At 36.1% G+C, this 16054-nt stretch overlaps 1 protein-coding gene across 2 annotated transcripts in view; it reads right to left on the bottom strand.

Moving 5' to 3' along the window:
• Positions 1-16054, bottom strand: part of LOC148275109 (alpha-1,6-mannosyl-glycoprotein 2-beta-N-acetylglucosaminyltransferase-like) — a 35354-nt gene that overhangs the window by 14225 nt on the left and 5075 nt on the right. The window contains exons 2-7 of one of the 2 annotated variants that reach the window (XM_088236123.1): positions 11601-11760; positions 10503-10581; positions 10142-10281; positions 9294-9389; positions 5790-5950; positions 5-148 (exon numbers count right to left, since the gene is read on the bottom strand). In XM_088236123.1, the coding sequence (XP_088092249.1) occupies positions 5-148; positions 5790-5950; positions 9294-9389; positions 10142-10280 (540 nt within the window). In that variant the 5' untranslated portion in view covers position 10281; positions 10503-10581; positions 11601-11760. Of the gene's footprint in view, positions 1-4; positions 149-5789; positions 5951-9293; positions 9393-10141; positions 10282-10502; positions 10582-11600; positions 11761-16054 lie in introns of both variants that reach the window. The other variant, XM_088236121.1, reaches the window with a different exon arrangement.

The following is a 16054-nucleotide window of genomic DNA, read 5'->3' as shown; positions in this document are numbered from 1 at the left end:
TTACCTTGCAGAAGTCTATGCTCTGGACAAGCTCGTTGATGCTCTCGTCGTAGTAGTCGTGCGAAAATATCAGCAGAACTGTGTGGATGTCTTTGGCCTGGGCCAAGGACACTATTAGGTGGCGAAGGTACGTAATCCTCTTGTGAACCTTTAACAAAAATATTGGTTGCTCCTATGAAATTGGGGTTTTGTATAACTTATATTGATAAATATGTGGCGCCTCCGTCATAAACAATCCTCAAGGACCTACCGAGGAGCGAAACCACGCAAGCGAACGCAGCTCGTTAAGTTACCAGCCTGCTGTTCTATACCCAGCCGGAAATAGAGGGCGACCAGAACAAAGGCTATAAAAGGCGCGAGGTTCAAGGCCCGTCCTTCTCTCCTTGTCCGAAACTCGACTGCCGTACTTCCTTACATAAAATTAGTCTTCTATAAAACACGTGTTAGATATAAATTCGAAGTAAGTTAGATTTCATTAAACGTGTAATAAAATATCTTTGTATTACACGCCAGTTGTCTTATAAAATAAATAGTGTTATCCATGTAAGTAAGCCGTTCTTATTTCTTGTGTGATAATATATATGTGAATCCTTTTCCCCGCCACCTTCTGAAAAGAACGTAGTAGGGTGTCGAGCGAGAGGCCATGAGGCCCCGAGCGGACGGATGCAGGTAGAAAGGACGATTGCCTAATCCTACCTCACGCACATGCCTCTGCGTATAAAAGTTACACACAGCGTGTGCAGAGAGATTCCGACAGGTAAGCCAAAGGCCACGACCCCCACAAATACATAAAATTTCAAATATCTGCCTTCTAATAACATACAAAATGATAAATCAAACTTCTATAACTGACTTAAACAAAAAAATATTCATTTAAAAATGTGAATTGAACAGGAATGTTGCGTCTCATAAAACGGACCAAAATGGACACCGAGTCGTTGGAACAATAGGCATAATCCCCCAGTCTACACACGTGCGTTTCCAGAAATTCTCCAGCAGCCAGTGGGCCACATGGTGACGATATCTACCTACTGTCTACAAAAGATTCTCTTCGGACATCTATCTCCCTTTGCTAACCATGGAGTTGATACAGTGCTTTATTTATTTAGTTTTTTATTGCTTAGTTCTTGGCATGAACACTTGACAAACTTACTACTATGCTCTATTTTTTATAAATTTATTGATATCATTCTAACTTTGCTAGAATTCCACTCGTCCATGCGCTTTGTAGCTGCACGATGATTGGTTATCTAGCTTTCATATACCAACTTAAAAATACCTAAATTTTATAAATATTACAAAAACTATTCGAATCAATTATTACAAAAAAAATAACACCTATATTTAAAAATGTGCTGATTGAGGAGCAGCATGGATTTAGGACAGCCAAATCAACGACGACCAATTTGCTTTCTTTTACTGATACTATTTTTACAGCGTTCGAGAATAATCTTCAAGCTGATGTACTGTATACAGACTTCTCCAAGGCCTTTGACAAAGTTGATCACAACATTTTATGTGCTAAACTTCGTGCTGTAGGCATTAGAGATCCCTTTTTATCGTTTTTAAAATCCTACCTCTCACATAGAAAACAAAGTGTAAAAATCAATAACTTCATATCAAATAGCTTCCTAGTAACTTCTGGTGTACCACAGGGTGCCCACTTGGCCCCTCTTCTATTTAATCTGTTTGTTAATGATGCTGCTAATGTTTTTTCTTTTACAAAATTCTGGCTTTTTGCTGACGATAACAAGATACTTAAGCTAATTAAAAATATTGATGACTGTGTCAGACTCCAAGAAGACATAAATGCATTTCATACTTGGTGCAAAACTAATAACATGGAACTTAACATCGATAAATGCAAAATTATTTCATACCATAAATGTAAACATCCTTTTATTTTTGATTATAAACTTAATGGCCAAGTTCTCTCGATTGTCACCTCTATAAGAGATCTTGGAGTGATCCTAGATAATAAACTAACTTTTCTGGAACACTTTGATAATATAGTAAACAGATCCTTAAAAATTTTAGGCTTTATTAATAGAACTACGTCTGATTTCCAAAGTATGCTTACACTTAAAACACTTTATTGCTCTTTAGTTCGCCCTATTCTTGAATATGCATCTGTAATCTGGTCCCCTCATTATGCTGTTCATATCAAGCGCCTTGAATCAGTTCAACATCGTTTTATAAGAAAAATTGCATGGAAGATGGGATTGGAAAGAGGAGACTATTCATATTCTGATATGGAGAGGTTTTTAAGCATATCAAGTCTTGAAAAACGCAGATGCATTGCAGATATAATCTGCATGTATAAAATTATGAACTGTCTCATTGATGCCCCTGAAATTTTGCAAAAGATTCTTTTTAACGTTCCCACCCGTAGACTAAGAAATAATGAAATGCTTTTCCTCGGTCACTACAGGACCAATTATGGTGCACAGTCGCCTTTGCCCTGAATGATCAGGCGGGTGAACGATCATCAAGATCTTGATTATTATGGTGTAAGGATGTCTTTCTTTACAAATCAGCTAAAGAATCTGTATAGTTAGCCTATGCTTTTTACTTAATCTAAAAAATCTATCATCTGTCTTTGCTGCTTATTTCTGTTCCTTATATTTTTTTATTCCTTTGTAAAAATTTCTTTTAATTGTAATGTTTATAATGGACTTTGTCCGTAAATAAATAAATAAATAAATAAATAAATAAATAAATAAATGGGGTCTAGAATTCCAATCGTCTATGCGCTTAGTAGCTGCAAGACGTGTTGTAATCTTACTCCTTTTTATTATTCTTACGATTTTTATTGATTTTTTTAGTATCATTAATACACTAAATTTATTTGTCAATTTTTAAAATGTGTAAATGGGGGCTAAATTTCTAACTGTCTATGCGCTCTGTAGCTGCAAGACGTCCTGTAATCTAGCTCCTATCTGTTATAATTTTTTATTGATCTTAATTGAAAACGAGGAACTAGAATCCCAACCGTCCATGTGCTCTGTAGCTGCAAGACGTACTGGGATATTTATTAATTGTACAGCGCCCTTGAGGTGATTTTCACAAAAATGGCGCTATATAAATTATCCAACTATATATAACTATATATAACAACAATGAAAATTATACGTGGTCTATTTGTCATCGCCAAATAGTTAAATCGGCTACTCGATTGAGCGGCTGGGCTGTTCATAAAATGCCAACATTCAACTGAATGGCTAGGCCGTTCATATCATGAACACCCCAGCCGCCCAGTTGATAGGCTGATTTAACTGTGGATATTGGATAGATTTGAAGTGGACTAACCTAACCTAACAGATCGGTTGATGAATGTGGACCAGTTTACAGACACTATTTCGTAAGCCGCCAGATTTTCAATTTTATTTGGCATTTCAATCAAGCACCACGAAGCGTACACAACAGTCAGCAAACGCATAATGGCGTCAATTCATTCTCAAAAGGTCGCGGTAAGTACCACGCGTGCACGAAGCTGCCATCGCAGCAAATACAAACGGATCTTCAAACAAACAAGAAAACTTGATAAAAAAAAGCCTTCTCGTATATAACACTGAATATGCTACTAAAAATATACAAAACCTATCAGATAGGGAATCCCTATTTTGTTAAGGATATCAATTTGTTGAAAAGAGTCCAAAGACGAGCTACAAAGTTGTCGCCGAGCCTAAAACGGCTTCCATACGTGGAGAGACTGGAAATTCTCGGTCTCACAACGCTGCGGGAACAGCGAGAAAGACAGAGACATACGAGGTACTCGACAATCACTATAGCTGCCCAAATTTGGATCCAATGTTTGAGCTTAAACAAGATGCTCGTCTTCGAGGCCACAGTCTCAGGCTGGAGAAAACGAGATTCAATCTAAATCAACAAAAGCATTTCCTGAACAACAGGGTTGTTGATGGTTGGAATAAGCTGCCAGCAGAGCTGATCTCGATGTGCATTAAAAAGATCTCGGCATAATCATATCAATAGATTTAAAATGAGAAGCCATATCTGTTGCCGAAAAAGCCGAGTCAATAGTTTATTTATTTGATTAAAAAGGCATTCCAAAATATTACTCCAGGGCCTCGATTATGATGGTAAGATAAAGACGTCATACCTTCACCTTGACGGTATAGTTGAAGATAAATTCCCTCTAGCGGTTATAAAGATATACTACCAACCCCCCACCTTTAAGTTTTGGGTAGGTACATCGATATGAATCAAGGGGAAGCGTACGTCACGGTACACATATCTACGCTCTAAAATGACATAGCTTCAGTATGACGTCATAGTTGAAGATAAAGGTCTCCGACCGACTACAAAGGTATAGCATCGATACCCCCACCATCAAGTTTTGATGTGAGTACATCATTTTATACCGACGAGTCTAGAACCCCTCGATACATTTAGCTACGCATTAAAAGTGACAAAAATTTTGTTCCACTGAGCAATTTTTCCTTCAATTATGATTTATTAAAAATTTTAATCGTTTTGGGGTTGGCACTTTTTTTCTTAAAAGCCTATTAAAAATATGAGAGAGGAATATGTAAAAATACGACAGGTCATAAGCCCTGTAAATGTCTAGACTTCCATATTCCCTTAATTAAGGTATTCTCCATCCCTGTTGTAATTCATTATTTTTTTTATTTTTTTTTATTTAAATCTTAAAGTAGGGCACACATATCATACATATTGTTATGTGTGTTCTAATAATAACATTGAAAATATATTTAATTTATAAATAGTTTATCACATATGTCTTGACCATTATTTTAAATTTTGATATGTTTTTTTCTTCATAAATATTTTTTTCCATTTCGTAATACTTTTTAATTGCTTTAAATAAAATGGAATTTTGTGACTTTGCCTTTTTCCTAAATGGAAGTCTAATTTTGTTCTTTTCTCTAGTATTGTGATCGTGTTCACGCTGGTTCCGATCAATTTTTTTCCAAAATTCTGTTTTTTTATTAGAGTTTATAATTTTATGAACAAATATCATTGTATTGTAAAATATTCTTTGTTTATATGTTAATAATTTCATTTCATTTACCATCGACTTTACCCTCGTGTATCTGTTTTTTTTCAAAATGATTCTAAAGGCTTTATTTTGTAATACAGTTAGTTTATCTATGTTTTCTTTGTTTGATAAAAATAAAATGCTACTACAGTAGTTAACGTGTGGTTCAATAATTGCTTTGTAAATAGTTTTGCAAGCGTCCTTATCAATAAATCTTCTGATCCTTCCCAAAATTGGTATTGTTTTTGCAATCTTATTTATTACCATCTTAGCGTTTTGGTGAAATGTAAGTTTTGAATCCAACATTACACCTAAATATTTAATTTCAGTGACTTCATTAAGTTTTTCATTTTCTATTACAATTGATGGTGTAATTTCTATTCTTTTGTTTCCTATATTCATATATTTAGTTTTGTTAACATTTAATTTTAATTTATTAATTTTTAGCCACAGTGATACACTACTAAGATCATGATTTAGTCTGTCCATAATTGTTTTATAATTTTCTCCCGATATATATATTAAGGCATCGTCTGCAAAGAGTCTTATTTTTGAATATTTTAATGTTTCGACAATATCATTTATGTATATATGTATATGTATTATTAAATCTATTAAATCCCAAACGAATTTGCGGTGTCATAACTGGAAGGTCTATCGTCTCCGATTCCACCTCGATCCCGAGAAAAACACAAATACATTTCCAGATGGTAGTTTCAGACTGGAATGAATTGCCGAGTCTGGTTGATAGAAAAAAGACTGTTCTAACCTGTATTGCGATTACGACAGAGTTGTTCTGCAGGGGGCCGAACATCTCTTCGTTGATGACCGTCTGCTGCAGGTTGTACCTCGTTATGCTTCTCTTGATGTCGGAGATGTTGAGCGGACTGCTCACAGCAATGTCGGAGGAGATCGCTGACACGTTGACGCCTGGAACGAGACGAAACGAACCTTTTGATGAGCGAGTATTTGAGAAACATTTGAAAATACTCTTACTCTCGTTTTTGGCTCTTCGCGGACGACAACAAAATTCTCAAAATAATTCAAACTTTACAAGACTGCTTTCTTCTTCAATCAGACATTAACTCTTTTAACCAATGGTGTAAAGTCAATAAATTAGAACTAAATATTAAAAAATGCAAAATAATGTCATTTCATAGAACAAAACAACCAATTTCCTTCGAGTACCTATTAGAAAACTCCAAAATTGATGTAGTCAAGTCCATCAGAGATTTAGGAGTTGTTTTGGACTATAAACTGACATACAACGAGCATATAGATAATACAGTAAATAAATCACTGAAATTACTTGGCTTCATTAACAGAATATCCTCTGATTTTACTAATGTCCGTACAATCAAAACTCTTTATTGCTCGACTGTTCGCCCTCTTCTAGAATATGCCTCCGTGGTCTGGTCTCCATTCTATGTCAATCGCATAAATCACATTGAATCAGTCCAACATCGCTTGCTTCGAAAAATAGCGTGGATGCTCGGACTAGAGAGAGATAATTATTCTTATGCTGAAATAGAGTCAATGTTAAATATTTCTAGTCTACAAAAACGTAGAACTAATATTGACTCCATATATATGTTCGGCATACTAAATGGTATAATCGATGTTCCATCATTACTGGGACAAGTAAAATTCAATATTCCGACTCGTAGATTGAGAAACAATGAAGTACTGTTCATCGATCAGCATAGAACAAACTATGGCCTAAATTCTCCAATGACCCGCCTTTGTCGTATTGTTAACTCAAGACAGGATCTGGACTTTTTTGGTTTAAGTTTACAACGATTTAAACGAGCACTAAATAAATAGTCCAGATCTTGTCTCGATGTCCCTTATGTTTGTCAATGCTTCTTTCTTTTTTCTTTAAATGTTTTAAACTACTCTTTTATTGTAATATTTAAACCTTATAAATTGTATACATGGACAATGTCCGTTAATAAATAAATAAATAAAATGGAATCAATAGAAAAAACTTGTTTTGAGTTGGGACTCTGGGAGTTATTAAGAATGACACGTTACAACCGAGACGGAGAACATTTAAGGGAAGGAATATGGACATCCACTGGGTAACATTCACTATTCTGCTCATGTTTGAACATCTATGTTACTTGAATTCTTTATTTAAAATTTTTATTTATTTCACACTTTATATACATTTACAATTCATATCAATAGAAAAAACGTGTTTTGAGTTTGTCCAAATTTTCGTAGACGAGGTCTGGATTTCACCCTCTGGGAGTTATTAAGAATAACACGTTACAACCGAGATGGAGAACATTTAAGGGAAGGAATATGGACATCCTTATGGCCTGTCATTTTACTCACTGGGTAACATTCACTATTCTGCTTATGTTTGAACATCTATGTTACTTGAATTCTTTATTTAAAATTTATTTCACACTTCATATACATATACAATTCATATACGAGATGTGTTGGGAATATTCAATTTAAAAAAAAATATTTATTTATTTGTCTGCAATATTTTGAGTTTGTCCAAATTTTTGTAGACAAGGACTGGATTCACTTGTAAATATGAACATATTACAACAGACATGAAGAACATTTTAGAGAAGATAATATAGAAATCTGGGCATCTACAGGTATTACGACCTGTCATTGGCTGGTTTAAGTGGCCACTTTACGCAATAGGGAACATTCACCATTCTGCCCATATTTAAGCATCTAAACAAACAAACAAACCACCACGCCGTTTCCCCGTAAGGGTAGGCAGAGAAGATAGAACACCACAACACTCTATCTTTGCATACAGATCTCGCTTCCTCTACATTCATACATCTTCTCACGTACGCGCGCCGATTATTCCGACTTTTGACATGTCCATCTTCAAGTGTTTGTTGGATTTGGTCATGCCATGTCTTTCTCGGTCTTCCTCTATTTCCGCATCCATCAACATTCGCATTGTAAATATTCTTAGCCGTTCTCTCGCTGTCCATTCGTTCTACATGTCCGAACCAGCGCAGAGCTCCTTTCTTGATTTTGTCGATAGTGCTCGTCTCAGCCTTACATAATGTACGGATCTCAACATTTGCGCATCTATCGTACATAGTTTTACCACACATTCGCCTGAGAGATCGCATTTCGACAGCATTCAGCCTACTTTCATCCCTGTTTTTCCAAGTCCATACTTCGCTCCCATACAATATTCCTCCAATTCTTTCATCTGTTGATGTTTGTGAAGTTAAAGAGCTGAAACCTTTATTTATGCGGGTGAGATTCATCTGATTGAATTATTATAATTATTATGTTGATAAATTACCTGGTCCATGAAGAAGTATAGAAATTGAAAAAATAACATTTTCAGGCGTTGCCTAGTATGTAGGTGAAATAATTCAATTAGATGAATCTCACCCGCATAAATAAAGGTTTCAGCTCTTTAACTTCACAAACATCAACAGATGAAAGAATTGAAGGAATATAGATGTTCAAATATAGGTAGAATGGTGAATGTTACACAGTGTGTAAAGTGGCCACTTAAACCAGCCATTGACAGGTCATAAGTCCTGTAGATGCCTAGACTTCTATATTACCTTTTCTTAAATGTTCTTCATCTCTGTTGTAATATGTTAATATAAACAGCTCCCCAGGGAGTTGAATCCAGTCCTTGTCTACAAAAATTTGGACAAACTCAAAATATTGTTCTATATTACCTTCTCTAAAATGTTCTTCATCTCTGTTGTAATATGTTCATATTAACAGTTGAATCCAGTCCTTGTCTACAAAAATTTGGACAAACTCAAAATATTGTAGACAAATAAATATATTTATTTTTTTAAAACCGAATATTCACAATATTTTCTGAACACATCTCGTATATGAATTGTATATGTATTTAAATTGTGAAATAAATAAAAATTTTAAAGAAAGAATTCAAGTAATTTAGATGTTCAAACATAAGCCGGATGGTGAATGTTACCCAGTGAGTAAAATGACAGGCCATAAGGATGTCCATATTTCTTCTCGTCAATGTTAATTTTTTTTTAATAAATGAAAATCGCCGAGCTCATAAAAACACATCTGACCTAAGCGGCTGCCACAGGCAAAGTAAACAATTGCAATAGCTTACTTCAGGGGCATGTATACCAACATAATAAAATCGACCATCGGACTCTCCAAACCCGCAAAAATTTCTGAACACACCTCGTACATATAAGGGCGGGCATATTGCCTTAAGGCAATTTGTTCCTACCAAACTCAGAGGAAGCGGAAGTCTTAAATTAGTGGGGCGTTGACTTACCCGGATTAGAAGCATTCTTGGATTTGCCCATCAGGTATTTGTGGTAGAGCGGGGGCACGAGGGCGAGAACGGCTGCCGATGTATCGTTCCATTTTTCTGCTGAAATCATACAAGGTCACGGTCAAATAAACACGCGCGAGGAAACAGCATTGTCGAAGCAAATAGACCACGGCGTTCGCTTTTTGTATAATCTTGTATTTATTTATATAAACGCCCAATGGGCATTTTCAAGGACATATTTATACATATAACTAACTAACTAACTAACCATCACGCCATTTCCCCAGAGGGGTAGGCAGAGAGGATAGAACGCCACACCACTCTGTCCTAGCACACTTCCTTTGCTTCCTTCACATTCATACATCTTCTCATGCACGCACGTCGATTATTCCGACTTTTCACATGACCACTTTCAAGAATTTGTTGTACTTGATCATGCCATGTCTTTCTCGGCCTTCCTCGACTTCTACAACCAGACACATTCGCATCATAAATCTTTTTAGCCGTTCTTTCATCATTCATTCGCTCCACATGACCGAACCATCGCAAAAGACCTTTCTTAATTTTGTCGATAATGCTTAACTCAGCCTTGCATTCAGCTCTAATTTCGACATCAGGGCACCTATCATACATTGTTTTTCCGCACATTCGCCTGAGGGATCGCATTTCAACAGCATTCAGTCTACTTTCGTCCCTTTTTTTCCAACTCCATGCTTCGCTTCCATACATTAGGTCAGTCAGGTAAGTCAAACCAACTCTTTCATTCCAACAAAAGAGTTCACTTCAATACAGTCACCAAAATCCATTTTTCCTTTGCGGTATTAGAGACAAATTCGACAACAGCATACCCGAATCCGAGAACATCTTGGCTTGGTTGCTCATGGATATCTCCAGCCAGACTATGAAGATGAGGAAGGCGGACAACAGCACCCTCAGTAGTGGCCGGCATCGGAAGCGGGCCATTCTCTGGAGGCATCGCACGAACATTCTACAAAAAAAAAACAGATTGAAATTGACAACACTTTATTTTCATTTCTGTCGAAAAAATACAAAATTTTACGAGTAAAAGTTATTTGAAAAAAACTATCTACTTTTCCCACTGTTCAATTATTTGAAAAAAAATGGGTTTCAGATTTAAAATCAGTCAAATCTAATAGTAATAATATAGATTTGAACTATTGTTTGAAAAAAAAATGATGATTTCTGTACCTGGTCTGTCTTTAGGGAAAAATCTCCATACAGGAGATGGAACGCGGCAATCTCCCACTATATGAACAGAAGAAGCATTCTGAAAAGACAAATACATTTTAAAGTCCTTCAAATATATCTAGATTAGAATGACAGCTGTCAAAGTAATGTCATTAGTGATGGGAAATTACTGATCACTGATCAAATCGATTTTATCAGTTTTTTCATGCAATCATGAAACTCTGTTTCCGAAAATTGATATAAAAACGCAAAAACAAGCCTATTATAGTGTCAACAATGTTTGATTATGTCCAAATGCTTGCAGACTGGCTGGATTTCCTCCCTAGGGAGTTGTTCATATTTAAATTTATTTCAACAGAGAGGGAAAAAGTTTTCGAGAAGAAATTTGGAAGTCTAGGCATTTACAGGGCTTATGACCTGTCATTGGCTGGTTTAAGTGGCCACTTTACACCTGGTAAAAGAAGAAGTATAAAAATTGGAAAATTGTTTCCAGGCGTTGCCTAGTAGGTGATTTGGTTCAGCCGGATGAATCTCACCCACGTGATAAAGGTTTCAGCTCTTTCACTTCACAAAAGTCAACAGATGGAAGAGTTGAGGAAATGTGGATGTTCAAACATGGGCAGAATGGTGAATGTTACACAGTGTGTAAAGTGGCCACTTAAACCAGCCAATGACAGGTCATAAGCCCTGTAAATGCCTAGACTTCCAAATTTCTTCTCGAAAACATTTTCCCTCTCTGTTGAAATAAATTTAACTATTATAGTGTGTTTAAGACCATTATTCACCAAAAAATAAGACATTTATACTTTTTTCATGAACAACATCAAGTGAATTATTTTTTATTCGATCAATTTACATTGATCGATTTGTCCCATCTTTAACGTTTTTGCAAAATGATGTAACCTTTGTAAGAACGCTGATAATAATTTGGTTTATTTTAGTTTTAAAGCTGATTTTATATTAATATATTACAACAGAGATGAAGAACATTTAAGAGAAGGTAATATGGAAGTCTAGGCATCTACAGGGCTTATGACCTGTCAATGGCTGGTTTAACTCCATTGTGAACTGCTAGTTTAGCCTCCTGCGATAACTTACCCGTAAATAAAACCACCGCTCGCCACTGCTGTATCGCCATAGCACTTTTGCAAAGTGTTATTTGGAAGTTCTCGAAGTGAACATCGCGCGCAGCCGGGTCAGGTCCATCGTTCGAGCCAGCAATATCAAGCTGATGCTGCAAACGCACTCTTCAACGAATCTGAAAACAAACAGAAATATCGACAATGTTTTGAGTGCATCCAAATGGCCATAGTCAGGCTGGATTTAGGAAGTTATCAGATCTAAATTCATTTCAACAGAGAGGGAAAGCATTTCTGATAAGGGAATACGGAAGTCTACGCATTTACAGGGCTTATGATCCGTCGTTCGCTGGTCACAGTGGCCACTTTACACACTTATTTTCTTATTTATTTTATTTATTTATTTATCTTATTTTCGGAATCTCTAAGTCCAGTCATATCACTCCACTACTTCGGGAACTACACTGGCTACGTTTTGTATAAGTCACTGCACAACTCGGCTCCGGAATATCTAAGGGAACTATGCGTTCCAGATGAACTAGCTGACAGGCGTCTCACGCTTAGATCAGCTACGTCTACGGCGAGAGGAAAAGTTATTATACCTCTACGCAAACAGCGCACTAAATTTAGTGAACGCGCATTTGCGGTCGCAGGCCCTATGGCATGGAATGCTCTCCCAGCAGAGGTGCGAGGCTGTGAGAGTGAAGTGATGTTTCGGAAAAAACTTAAAACCCACTTGTTCTCTAAATCATTTGAATAAATCCGTAGCACGTGACAGCAAAATAAATTATTTTAATTAAATTACAAATTTAAAAGCTTCAATTAAATTAATTTAACAATAGAATCACCATGTAAAGCGCCCTTGAGGTATTTTATTACGAAAATGGCGCTGTATAAGTTATCCATAATAAATAAATAAATAAATACTGTGTAACATTCACCACTCTGCCTGTGTTCGGATCATACATCCGTATTTCGTCGATTATCCTAGAATGGGAGACATTACGCGATGGAGACTCGTGTCAAAGTCAAGAAGAATTGGGAGTAACTCGATAATGAAAGCATCCACCCCTTTCCCGAAACTGTTCATAAAGACTTGAGTCTTTCTTCAGTTTCGCATATCAATATCAATTTTTTTTTTTTTTAAACTAATTAAGCGAAAATTTAATATTTCTTTACAATCAAACCGCGAAAATAACAAAACAAATAAACTTTAAAAACTTTCATTGTACCCCTCACTGCAGTTTTGTCAGTTTGTGATCAATCAAATACACATGGTCAGCACAATCACCCTTCTCTAATTTCCCAGTATTACAGTGGAGGAATACAGTGTTAGTTCCAAATTGAGACCGCGGCCGCACGCTCCAGATCCCGCATCGGAAAGGAAGAAGAACGTAGTAATACAAACAAATCAATCAAACGACACGAAACCCAAATATATATAGGAAACATTAGAATAATTTGCCCTATACAACATGCACTCAATCAACAGATCTATAACAAATCACAGTGGAAAATCAAATCATCAAGACACTACCGGCAAAATCCTAAAGATCCTAACACGATCCCTATCGAACTCAGGCGAAATTACTTTTCTTCATAGTACTGAATTCCTCGCAAAAACCATTTTCCTAATACCAACAGTAGAAACAATCCTATGCAAAGACCTTAATCGTCCTAACAATCTCACAGACCTTAAAGCAGACGAAACGGGTCCTGGAGCATGGTCGGCGCGTGGTTCTCTCGAGTTAGTCTACTATTTAGATTTGTAATTTACCATTTCCCTTCTATGGGACAAAAACAACACAGACGGACAAGAGTTCGGTTCAGACAACCAATGCTAGTACCCAAGTATGCGTCCTTTTATCTTAGTAGTAGTAACTCGATAAGCACAACAACAACAACAACAAACCATCACGCCGTTTCCCCGTAGGGGTAGGCAGAGAGGACAGAACGCCATAACACTCTATCTTGGCATACAGACCTCGCTTCCTCTACATTCATACATCTTCTCATGCACGCGCGCCGATTATTCCTACTTTTGACATGTCCATCTTCAAGTATTTGATGGACTCGATCGTGCCATGTCTTTCTCGGTCTTCCTCGTTTTCTGCATCCATCAACATTTGCACCGTAGATCCTTTTAGTCGTTCTTTCGCTGTCCATTCGCTCTACTCGATAAGCAATCTCAAAATATATAGATAGGCCCAAAAATTTTTAATTATTTTTTTACTGATAATATTTAGTTGATCCCAAACTTTCAAAATTTTCTTTCTTTTAAAAAACACGCTCTCTCCTGGATTCAAACTAAAGATATGAACTCATTTTTCTATGATATATTTTGTTGCCTTTTAATAATAAGGAATATTTTTATGTTTTTTTATATTTTTTATTTATATAAAAAAAAAAAATGCCTTAGAATCAACAATGTTTGAGTATGTCCAAATGCTTGCAGACTGGCCGGATTTCCTCCAGAGGGAGTTGTTCATATTTAAATTTATTCCAACAAAGAGACAAAACATTTTTGAGAAGGGAATATGGAAGTCTAGGTATTTACAGGGCTTATGGCCTGTCATTGGCTGGTTTCAGTGGCCACTTTACACGCTGTGTAACATTCATCATTCTGCCCATGTTTGAACATCCACATTTCTTCAACTCTTCCATCTGTCGACTTTTGTGCAGTAAAGGAGCTGAAACCTTTATCACGCGGGTGAGATTCATCCGGCTGAACCAAATCACCTACCTCATCTTCTTGAGTGGTTTGCGCTATGTATATGTGCCGCATGTAATGTATATATTTGTGTATGTTTTATATGTGCGTTTGTGTGTGTGCGTGGATGGCTCGGAGTGTACATTCGGTATTATTTTATTTTATTTGGGAAATCAACAGTTCTACATACATATTTTTAGTAAACAAACAGATATAGTGTATAAACTCATAACTAATAACAGATTTCCACATAGTATACAAAGTTAGTAAAGAAAATATATTACATATCAAATAAATACATACAATTTATACATATAAAAATGTTATTTTCACTCAAATGAAAGACATATAACCCTCACAATACATCACATACAAATAATTTAATCACTAGATCCTCAACACAAAGACAACTTAACAAGTACAAACTAATATCACTTTCGGACAAAGGGATTTTGAGTATTATTCAATTAAAATCTATAACCTACTTCCGCTATCTATTAAAACAATTCGTAACGAGGAAATGTTCAAAAAGGTTATAAAAAAATGATTACCTCTCTCTAGTCCAAGCATCCACGCACTCTAAAATATTCTCCATATCGGTTGTAATTTGTTGATAATAAATAAATCAATTGAAACGAAGCAATGTCTCTGAACAATGCTGACGAACACAGGTGAGAGTAAAACACGCTTGTGATAAAGTCAATTAAAGCTAATTAAAATTCAGTTTGAATATTAATGATACATTTTCATACAGGAAGTTGGCAAATGAAGTCTGTACGAGAATATTTCGAGTATGCGCAAATTTTTGAAGACAAAAACTAGACTACATTATGACAGAGATGGAGAACTCATAGGACGCTTTCACCAGCTGAGACAAGTCAAATGAATACGCAAAAATTTGCCGGTTGATGCCGCCCGTCAATTAATAAATGCGTTTGTAGTGTCTAGAGTCGATTATTGTAATGGTGTCTACGCAGGTCTACCGATGAACAAAATGACCCGCCTACAGTCTGTATTAAATGCTGCAGCGAGACTTATAATCTTAAGTTCAGTCATATCACTCCACTACTTCGGGAATTGCACTGGCTACGTTTTCCACAGAGGGTGGAATACAAGCTAAACTAAAAGAAACGCATCTGTGTGCGTAGTGTAGAGTGTAGGTACCAAGGAATCTATCCGTTTGTTGATTTTGTTTGTTATTATTATACGCATTATTTCCCGCTTAAAATTTCTGATTATTATTATTTTACTTTGATTAAGATGTCAGATGAACTTGTGTATTACTTTTGATATTCGAGTAATTTTACGTGATACTGAATTTTAAATGAACATAGAGAGGTAGCACTATATCAAACAGAAATTGTTTTATAATAAATAGTTAAATTTCGGCACTTGATCTTCACAAAAAAAAAAGGAACTATAGTTCACGTCCAGCCGGTACGGAGGCTGAGCGCGAATTCCTTCCCTGGCACACTTCCTTTGCTTCCTTCACATTCATACATCTTCTCATGCACGCACGTCGATTATTCCGACTTTTCACATGACCACTTTCAAGAATTTGTTGTACTTGATCATGCCATGTCTTTCTCGGCCTTCCTCGACTTCTACAACCGGACACATTCGCATCATAAATCTTTTTAGCCGTTCTTTCATCATTCATTCGCTCCACATGACCGAACCATCGCAAAAGACCTTTCTTAATTTTGTCGATAATGCTTAACTCAGCCTTGCATTCTGCTCTAATTTCGACATTAGGGCACCTA

The sequence above is a fragment of the Micrasema longulum genome, unplaced genomic scaffold (genome assembly GCF_059751315.1).
Source record: "Micrasema longulum isolate JH-2025_06_02 unplaced genomic scaffold, ASM5975131v1 h1tg001509l, whole genome shotgun sequence".
Lineage (NCBI taxonomy): Eukaryota > Metazoa > Arthropoda > Insecta > Trichoptera > Brachycentridae > Micrasema > Micrasema longulum.
Note: the sequence above shows the minus strand (reverse complement) of the source record. Positions and strands in the feature narration are given on the sequence as shown.